The sequence below is a fragment of the Colias philodice genome, chromosome 8 (genome assembly GCF_061535455.1).
Source record: "Colias philodice isolate Cphi_HAF_F1 chromosome 8, ilColPhil1 Martin Lab GWU primary, whole genome shotgun sequence".
In the NCBI taxonomy this organism is placed as follows: domain Eukaryota; kingdom Metazoa; phylum Arthropoda; class Insecta; order Lepidoptera; family Pieridae; genus Colias; species Colias philodice.
The window spans coordinates 9,084,647-9,095,677 of record NC_143093.1 but is presented as its reverse complement, the minus strand read 5'-3'; the positions used below and the strand labels follow the sequence as shown (position 1 = coordinate 9,095,677).

The 11,031-nt window shown below is 33.7% G+C and overlaps 1 protein-coding gene across 4 annotated transcripts in view; it reads right to left on the bottom strand.

The window, feature by feature from the left end:
- Window positions 1-515: 515 nt before the first annotated feature.
- The window catches only part of LOC149486732 (uncharacterized), a 36,544-nt gene continuing 26,028 nt past the window's right edge, over window positions 516-11,031 (bottom strand). For 3 of the 4 annotated variants that reach the window (XM_089698397.1, XM_089698399.1, XM_089698398.1), the window contains exons 10-14: window positions 10,177-10,367; window positions 9,739-9,843; window positions 9,288-9,383; window positions 2,650-2,822; window positions 516-865 (exon numbers count right to left, since the gene is read on the bottom strand). In XM_089698397.1, the coding sequence (XP_089554523.1) occupies window positions 808-865; window positions 2,650-2,822; window positions 9,288-9,383; window positions 9,739-9,843; window positions 10,177-10,367 (623 nt within the window). In that variant the 3' untranslated portion in view covers window positions 516-807. Of the gene's footprint in view, window positions 866-2,649; window positions 2,823-6,407; window positions 6,465-9,287; window positions 9,384-9,738; window positions 9,844-10,176; window positions 10,368-11,031 lie in introns of all 4 variants that reach the window. The other variant, XM_089698400.1, reaches the window with a different exon arrangement.

Genomic DNA, 11,031 nt, shown 5'->3' with positions numbered 1-11,031 from the left:
TAATTTTTATCATTTGTACAAAACGAACATCAGAAGGATATACATTTCTATGAGTAGGAACTATACTTATAATAAATGACTGGATTTTGACCTAGAGCTGCAACTGAAGATTAAGATAAAATGCATAACGATGTTATTTTTGTAACAATTATTATTAGTTCATGACAATACAAAACTAGCACTCTTATCTTACTTTCCCTAGTAACAAATAGTATTTATGAAGAGAAGCTTTTACGCCCTTCGGTATTAAATCTGAATGATAATTACATGGGAAGTTCAATATAACCTATTCATGAAATAGAAGATATTATAATTAATTATTAACATCTATAGATTTTTTTTATTTCATCGTAAATAACTAAATAGGTACACGCTTATTTCATATCATATTATTATCTATGTATATATTTTAATATAAAACATCCTATTTTTTCACAAGTACATATTTAGGGACATCTATAAAGTGGAAGTTATAATTTATTTCTACTATTTTCGGCTTTAATAAAACAACAATATATTAATACCAATATATTTATTCTATACAACCGATGTTTATTGTATACACATACAGTAAATGCACATAAACAATTATTATATTTATACTAAACAATTCCTCAGGTACTTACACTAGAGTACATATTAACTTTCAGTACATTATATAAATAAATTTTAATTTAAATATTTGATAGACGAATATTATGAGCTTGAGGGACATTAATTAAAAGCTATGAAATAAATTACAACAAATTACATTATAATAAATTAAAACGATGTTAACAATAAAAAGTTAAATACCAAAAGATCCCATTACTTGACTTTCTTCATGATTAAATCTATCTGTTCGTCTACACGAGCGCTCGTACCTCTGCAACAAACGAATAAAAATCTAAAAGTATCTTGAGATGTAATCATTATTATTATTGCAGTAGGCATTAATTTTAAAAAAATATTTTTTTTCGAAAATAAAAATAATAACAATTTTATTTTTGTACCATTACTAAATCTCGTTTGATTTTCACTCAATATGCAATTATTTCACTCAACATTGTATTTTGTGTTTTAATTTCAATGCAAGTTAATAATTTCGTACGATCTACGTCACTTTTCAATTGGTTTAGTGACCTCTGAGAGTTTATTGCCGCCAAAACGAGATATTCGAATTTCTTCTTTTTTTAATTCAAAAGACTTACTTACGAATAACTGTTTTTATTTTTTATTGAATTCAAAAGTTCAAAACGCAGCATGAATAACATAAAAACCATACCATCTTCTTAAACATTAGCAAAAGAGAGAACTATTTCGAAGATAAACCATGAACTGTACAAATCATAAATTAATTGTAATTATAATATCAATTTATAGCTTTATACTAGATAGGTATTTCACTAGAAAGTAAGGTTAAAATTGCAAAGTAAATAATATTTCTCCTATACATATTATTAAAAACTAAATTGTATATCGACATGATTTTAAAAAAACCGGCCAAGTGCGAGTCGGGCTCGCGCACAAAGGGTTCCGTAGCAGCAAATATAATAAATTACAGTTAAATCAACCTATCTCAAAAACTATAAGAGATACTTTGATCAAACCAAAAATCGTTGAAAGAGTTAATTAGCATGCATCACCTCTATTTTTTTTAGAATTTTATACCCCGTAGTTATAAAAATAGAGGGGGGGGGACATACTTTTTACGACTTTGAGAGCTGATATCTCAAAAACCGTTCACTTTAAGAAAAATGTTTTTTAGAAAACTTTATATCATTTTAAAAGACCTTTCCATTGATACCCCACACGGGTATGTACATCGAAAAAAAAAATTTCATCCCTCAGTTACATGTATGGGGGGCCCCACCCCCAATTCTTTTTTTTACTATTTAGTGTCATATTTTTGTAGCGGTTCATACAACACATATTCCCATCAAATTTCATCACTGTAGTACTTATAGTTTCCGAGTAAATCGGCTGTGACAGACGGACAGACGGACAGACGGACAGACGGACATGACGAAACTATAAGGGTTCCGTTTTTGCCATTTTGGCTACGGAACCCTAAAAAGCAACTATAGTTTCTTGCCGGTTCTTCTTTATAGATACTGCTTTCCGAATCAGTGGTAATTGTAAAAAAATATGTAATGACGATTCAAAAGTGCTTCTAGAAGAAGTCTAATTAAATAAATAAATGTTTGAGTTAATAAAAACGTATCCCATACCTGTAAGCGCTCGGGTCGGGTCCTACTATTGCTATAACGCGAATCATGTAAAAAGAACGCTGGATGAAAGTGATGGGGTGTGTTTTGGCATGTATCGAGTTTAGCACGAAAGTTTTTTGCTGCTTATTTTATTTTTGAAGTAGACTCTCGAGTCGTGGCTTCGCAACTACATATTTGTTATTCTTATACCACCTCATAACACCAAATAGACCAATAAATCGCCAATGCGCAGCTTAACCGTCAGCGTTCTTTTTACATGACGCGACCTATATCAACTGCGGCACTTCAGCCGAATGCTGCGCGAGTCTGGCCAGAGCAGTCATAGTGCGCTAGAGATGTTCTTCAGCTTGTTCCCATTGGGTCAGCTGTAGAACTACCATAGCACTAGTTCAACGCATACTCGAACACATGTGCCTTTAAAAAACGTATTTTTTCATACCTGTAAGCACTGGGGTCTGGGCCAACTATTGCTATCAACTGTGGCACTTCAGCAGAGTGCTGCGCGAGTCTGGCCAGAGCAGTCATAGTGCGCCAGAGATGTTCTTCAGCCGGTGCCCATTGGGTTAGTTGTAGAGCAGCCATTGCCAGCTCTACGCATACCTCGTCGAACACCTGCGGAGGGGACATTCGCAGAGATATCTTTTGGCAATACTGGGTGGGATCGAGTTTTTGAAGTGAAACTTCTTTAGGCAAGTTGAGAGTTAAATTTCAAGGTCATGGCAATACCGCCACATCATGACAATACCGTCACGTAATGGAGTAAGGTGACGATTCTGGTATCTTTGAGTCCTGCCAAAGAAGTTTCACTTCTGACATATATGCATAAAGGTATTTCGTTTTCTTTTTGATAAATAAAAGTTCAATATGTTTGAAACTCCAAAATTATTATACTGATTTGGTTGCGGGAGGTAATGACGAAATAGCAAACGAAACATTCACCACTAAATACTTCATATTTGCCAAAAAGAAGCAAATTACTTTAAACCAAATAAACAAGAACATAAAATTCATGAATGACATTTGAACATATCTGATTAGCTCGACAGTAAACTAACATTGAACTCTTTCATTAAAAGCGGTTATATTTTTATGAAATGTAAATAAAAGACGCACGTCGTAAAGTTTCTTAATTGACGTACCAACAAAGGTAATCCTCTGTCGCCCTGTTGTTGTCGAAAATGATAAAATTTTATAACTTGTTCCGAGGCAAATATTGCCACAAATAAATGATTTATAATGAACATCTATTACAGGGTATATCTTAATAAGGATCTCCATTTCTCTATTCCTATAGGTATAGAGAAATGGAGCTAGTCAAATAATGCACAAAACTCCTTCAATAGCAGGATTATATGAATTTACTTAATTGCAGATGTTAATTCTTGTAAATATTTTCGTAAGACTCCTCAAAGTATAAACTTTCCGTTGTTCTTTATTTTGTTTCTATTTTTACCTTAATGCAATTATCACTACGCGACATACTCTATATGACAAAAATGTTAAGTAATCAACGTTTAGTTGATTATTTGTTGGTGTTTTATGTTTAGTATTACTGTTTGTCTTCTTTTGCCCTTGCTTTTGTCACAATTTTGTTTCTGGCAGAAAAAATTTGGCATTTGTTGAGCCTGGACCTATGCACAGCCACAACACATTATAACAACTTAATTATTTTAATTGCAATATGGCATATGTTTGTAGTGTATATTATTTTTTTAGTTGTTGTATAGGTAAATATGAAGAAATCCGATTGCCTAAGGATGTTAGTTGTTAAGATAACAGTTTCAGCAAGGCTATAAACCAAGTTCAAGACCAATCGCAGTACATCTATTCAATCATTATATAGATACGCTATTTCAGCCCGTGTTCATGAGCTATTAATATGAAACAACGCCTTTAAGCCATAAAGTACATTAAACAAAAACAAACATAATTTATAACGCAATTAAATTGTTTACTTGATAACGTTTTGTACTTGTTCATTTCACGGCCATGGGATTCCTTCTCGCGTGTTTTCCAAAATATGCTCGTCACTTTATATTACGTCTCAATACAACTGCATAACAATATATGTAATGTTACGACAAAACAATTTGCGTTTAAACAAGTATTATTCAAATATTGTTAACTTTTAGTGTATGTACTGTAATATCCCTATATGCAAATGAGATTTTGATGAAAGAAAAACTTCAGAAGAATCGATAAAAGATTACTATTAGAAGAGAGAAAGATCGAGTAAAGATATAGACAAAAATGAAACATTTTAAAGACTTGGACACAATGAAACGGTCTTCTACGTTAATAGAAGTAACCATATTTTCAATGGCTATTAGAGAACTGCTATAACTGTCTGCATGATCTTAGATACAATTCCTAACTAACGCATTAGATCTACCCATTACTCTTTGTCTAGTTCTTCAACCTATCATGTCAAAGTCATCTATGTCAGTCATCTACAAAATACTTAATTAAACAAAGAAGCTGGCCCAAAACGTTTCTGTCGAAATAACTATTTATTTGTACGACATTAATCACATCACCAAACAGGACACTTCCCAGTGTCTGTGTATCTAACACAGATTGGCAGGCAAACAAATAGATATCGCTTATATGAACGTTTCTTAGAACTTGTTTGTTAAAATTACATTGTCTAATATTTGTACTATTAAGTACTCTATTATGTTATTTTACTTCCTTCTTAAATTTGTTACAAGTCTTAATTATTGTAATGCGTAAATACATAATACATGAGAGAAATATTTTTATTCGAATAAAACGCAGTAACCAATGCCGAAATTTAACACTGATAAAGTGCATTACAGTAAGACCGAAAGAAATGTATTTCACAGAGTAACGATTTCAGAAAAGGATCGGAAAATTATAAATAGGGCGCTTGTGCACTACAAGGAATTTTACTGTCCGGCATTCCGATTTTTTTACGGTCCGGTATGGCACGCCATTAATCCTAATACTAGCTTGTGGACTATACGTAATTTTACCGTCCGACATTTCACTTTTCCCTTTTCCGGATGGTTTTTTGTGTCTACGAGTCGCTGTAGGTATAATTGTTTTCGAATGGCCACTTGCTTGTATTTTACTTTTTGCATATGCCAATTGAAAGCAAGCTCTAGTTTTACTTTCGTTTAGCTGGCAATGTGATTTGAAAAGTCGAGATTGTTATTTTTATATACATTGACCTATAATTATTATGTAAGTGTTAGTAAGTTAAAGTTCAAGTGGGAATAGCTTTAGCTCCTCGTCACCGATTAAAATAAATAAGTGAAACACGCATTTTAAATCTCTTACAGAACTTAACTTTTTATTATAAGCTATAACGAAGTAATATAATATTTCATCTAATATATATTATAAAGGCGAAAGTTTGTATGGATGTATGGATGTATGGATGTTTGTTAGTCTTTCACGTAAAAACTACTGAACCGATTACAATGAAATTTAGCACACATATAGAGGGTAACTTGGATTAACACATAAGATAGTTTTTATCCCGGAAATCCCACGGGAACGGGAACTATGCGGGTTTTCCTTTGCAAACGCGGGCGAAGCCGCGGGCGGAAATCTAGTATTCTATAATATTTTTTACTCGTTTCTTGTTAAATGCAAAAACAATCATTTATGATAGCATTAAACCGCCAAACTTCCTTGAACTGTACCGCACTGATGACTGATCCGAGAAAAGACGGACAGGTGCACAAGCCAATTCATCGGTTTTTTCATGCCACACCGGACCGTAAAAAATCGGAATGCCAGACAGTAAAATTCCTTGTAGTGCACAAGCGCCCATAGACTGTCTTTTAGTTAAAAGCATGAGATGATTAAATATTAGAATATAATTTTTATACAAAGAAGGCTAATAAATAAGTGTATATATGTATAATCCGTTAATATAAATATTAGAAATACACATAACAGTCATGCTCAACAGGGGTTATTCAAATCTATGATAGTACTTGACATGGTTATGCAATCAGAAACAGATAATCTAATTTTGATTTTAGTTCGTCGCATTATCGCAAATTTTGTTTTAATTCAATATTTAAGGATAATTGACAGAATATTCGAATCAAAAGGGAAAATAACGCAAACGTATTATTTACATCCCTCATAATACGAAACCAAACCGAACAGACATTGAAAAACAACAAACATACATACATATAATGTTTCCTAACGTTTTACCTTAAACTTGGCTTGAGCGGGCAGCTGCTTACGAATGCTCCCGCCTAACCCCAGCCGCTGAAAGATATACAGCTCTGCAGCGATACCATCGAACCAAGCAAATTTCGAAAAGCCAGAGGAAGAGTAAATATTGTCACATAAAAAATTATGTTAACTAATCGGCATGAATGTGTAAATTTACTTTACTAGAATCGCATAGTTATTAGGTTTTTAAAGGACATTCTTACACGCAAAGGACATAGTTCTTTAGCGATAACGAATAACATAAGGAACTAAGCAAATTAAAAAAACCACAGGAAGATTAATTGTTTTCACAGACATTAAAACAAATCAGTAAGATTTTTAAAATAACACGTTGAACAGTAAGATTTTTAAAATAACACGTTGAATCACGACCGTTAAGGCACATTGAAGCAATGCGGTGTTACGATTTTGGATCAAGACAATGATGAGACGCCAAAGGAGGAATCAATGTTATTTCAGACATTAAAAGATAAAAAAATAACATTAAAAGACAAAAGCACGTAAGAGGTAGATTGTCTCAGCGATACCATTGAGAACAAAGGGGTTATGAGAAGTCAAAGGAAGGCCTAAATGGTTTTTCAGGCATTAAAATACCTAAAAGGACTGTTATAAGATGCGATAGACCAATGAAAAACATAATTTTATCACGTTAAAGCAAGTTAGGTTTGTATCAGTGTGATTTTGAAACAACTAGGATCTATGTATTATGTCGAAGAAAATGCACGTCCCCATAAAATTCAACCGATAAACTGCATACACGAGGCTGTATTATATGCGTAAATTATAATTTATCTAATCTTTAATTATATAATAATTGCGCAGAATGCAGATACCTATATAATATGTACTTAAATTTCATAAAACACGCATTTTTACAAACAAACGTAAAATATTTGGATTCCCATCAGTTCGCTGCGCCAAAGGAAATTTCACGTTATCTAGACATAGGATTTTGTATGTCATGGAAATTGATATGATGTTATTTAATTAAAAAATATGAGATAACGCCTGTTCAATTAGTATCAATGAAAACTGTAGTGTTAATATTTATTATGTTGTATCTGTAGTGATGATTTTATAAATAGTAAAGGTTGATTCAGTTGATATATTCATTGCGGCATTTTTTTTTAAATTTTATGGAAAAATTTTACTGTTAGATATAGTGCACGTCCACACTGCGAGCCTAGCGCGGTTGCGACGGCGGGCGCGAAATATCAAACGTATGAAACGCGCCTTTGCGTCCACATTGAAATGACTATGGCGGAAGCCTAGTGCGACGGTAATGAGCGAGCCAGCGCGCGTAGTTTTCAAACTCTCCTATCCGCGCGTTCTGGCCACACTACGGGCCTAGTCATCAAGCGACCCAATGCGCGGACGGCGGGGGTATCAAACCAGTTCGGTCTTGTCGCTCGACTTCATATATTATATCCTTTATTGTTTTTCGTAAAATAGCGGTAAATACTTAATTGTTGAAGTGAAACTTCTTTATTTATGAGTGCGATTCAATCTAAAACACTTATATACACCACAGTAATTTTGTAGGGTATAATCTCAATTCTTCGTATAAGATTCACTCGTTATTCCTCTGTTTTATTTATTTCGTGTACAACTTCTATAATGATCTCATATCAAAATCGGACTGTCCAGTAAAAATAGCAAATCATCCAAAGTTTGCAACACCCGAAAAACGTTGAACCGCTACTTGAGCTCGCGCGTCGGTGTGGCCACCGCGAGCGCCCGCTCGTCGCGCCCGCCTAGGCCGCCGCCACCGCGCATTCAGTGTGGACGCACACATAAACATATCTAACAGTAAAATTTTTCCATATAGTATAAATTTACCGCGCCATTTTTTTTTATTTTTTTTAACGGAATACCAATAATTTACATGGTATTTTATTTAATAATGTTTTTAATAAGCATATTATTAGCGTTCTTATTTTTGTCAAAGTAATAAGATATGTGGCAAATATTTTACTGGCCAATGAGAAATTTATGTTCCTGTTTCTTAATCATTAAAGCAAATGTTATTTCTTAATTAAAAATTAAACTTTAAAGTCGTTGAGAAGAAAGACCTATAGATTTAAAATTTGACATGACATTTGACATTTAAAATTTCCATATCTTACATTTTAAGGCTTTGTCAGATAGGACGCGTATTTTAGCGCTGCGTAGTAGCGCTGCAGCGTCCTGTTTTAACGTCGCGCGAGGCATCGTCAAACAGAACGCTTTAGCGCGCGTTAGGACACAGTAATTGATATTATTAAAGCTGCATGTTGTTTACATAATTATTACTTACGAACAAAAAAAGGTACAGCGATATTAACTCCGGAGTCGGAAGAATTTTTTACTTACCAGTTTCATTAATTTCTTCTCCGATTTGTGCCCACAATTTTGCCTTCATTGATATATCTTTATAGTTTATATGAACTATCCTTCGTATTATATAAGCATGGATATTTTCTAACCAATTCTATCAAATTTTCGGTCATTATGCAGTATTTTATTATTATTTTACGCCTATTAACGCCGACGCTAAAATAAAATTTGTAAAAAAATACAACACCCGACGTTAAAGCGTCCTAACGCCGCGACAGAGCGTTGCGTACTGCTAGCGCCGGCGCTCTGTTTGACGGTATTCTACGATGGTAGTAGAACACATCTTAGCGTCATATCGCGGCGTCAACTTAACGCTCTGACGCGCGCTAAGTACGCGTCCTGTCTGACAAAGCCTTTATGGTTTTTCTTTGCCCGTAAATAATTCAACGATAGCCAGAAATCACTACAATTCAATAATTTTAAATCTTAAGTAAGTGACACACATAAAGCTAAGCTATAATAATACATCAGGATACAGACCACGGTCTTTACCTCCTTGCTGGCGATGTTATATAGCAGCGCTGTTCCACACTCACGCAGCTCTGTTTGTTCGCTTAGCATGCATTGGACGCATACCTTAACAGAAAAGTTGTATGAAATGAATGAAATAAACTACTTTATAAGGTTTAAATGAAATTTGTTCCTTATACATTAACACGTTACTTATATCGCTATTACATTTTTTTGTTCAATTTATGACAATTCTAACCTATAAAATTAAAATTTTTAAATTATTAAGTATACCAACGATTTACCTATTAAAATCTTCGCATTTCTTTTTTAATTCTCTTTTATATAGATTGGAAAGGTTTGAAGTTGCAAAGATTTATTTTAAATTATTATTTCTCTTGTATTCTCGAAAAAAAATCTTACATTCATTAAATTTTGTTATCTTTCATAAAATAAGTTTTTATTTATGATGTTTACTTACTTTAGTAGTAACTCTGATATTCGACAGCGCGTGTCCACGATGTTCCCATTCACTGATGTACAGCAGCCATTCTGATGACGACGTGTTTTCGAACAGATTGCACATCTGTGGACAAATATGTAGAAAAGATCCTGGTGGAACACCTTGTGATATAATCAAATGGCATAGGGATACAGAGAGATACACATACATACTACACGGTTTAGTTGATATTGTTCTTAAACTTATAGTAATAAGATTATTGTAATATTTATATGAATTACAATTAAATATTACCTAAAATGGACGGAATCAAAGGCTTACTTAAAATCACACTTTATGATCTCACTTTTCATAGCCATTTATAAGAATATCGACTGATTATTATTTGTCTCTTTAATTGCTAAAACGAGACTATTTTAAAACGTTCCACTTGATCATTTTAACTAAAATACTTACAAACAGAGCCAAAGCATGTTGCTCCTCCAGAGGCAGTGCATCAATCCCATGTGCATAGCCCAGGAGAGCGTGTTGGCGTCTGTCCTGATGCAGCACTAGAGACACATCATCTCGCAGAGCACTTGCGGCCAAACAACGCAGCACGCTTATACGAGCTGAGCTTGAGATGCTCGGGTCGGAGAGGATGCGACCTGATGGGGGAAATAATAAATAAAAAAATGTATGCGTGTACTAGAGTACACACGTAAGAAGTGAAACTTCTTTATGACCTTAAAAATGTCACGAGTATGGCGTAACGCAAAAATGTCACGCGTACGGCGTAACGCAAAAATGTTACACTAAATTTTTGTCCAACCCCGATAAAGAAGTTTCACTTCAATAAATAAATAAATATTTCTGGACAATTTTCACACACGGCACGATCTGATCCCATACTAAGCTTTCGCTTGTGTTATGGAAACCAGATGGCTGATAAACATACATATATATAATTTTAAATAAATACTTATATAGATAATTAAAACCCAGACACAGAGCAAACATCTATCATATAATATCACAAATATTTCCCGGGCGGGAATCAAACCCACGACCTGTGGCTTGGAAGGCAGGATCACTACCAACCACGCCAACCGGCCAGTCAAAAATGGGAATGTATTTGAAATTTATGTATATATACGTCATACGGTGTAAGTTTGACCATTAGGATTGAATTCGCGTTGCGCTTACCTAAAACATTTTGTATGACTTTAATTTTTTTTAGACAAACAAAGCAAAACACGTTTTACACGTAACATAGTATGCTGCACTTGGTATACAAAATATAACATTCATAATTCTATGTTTTCCATTTTT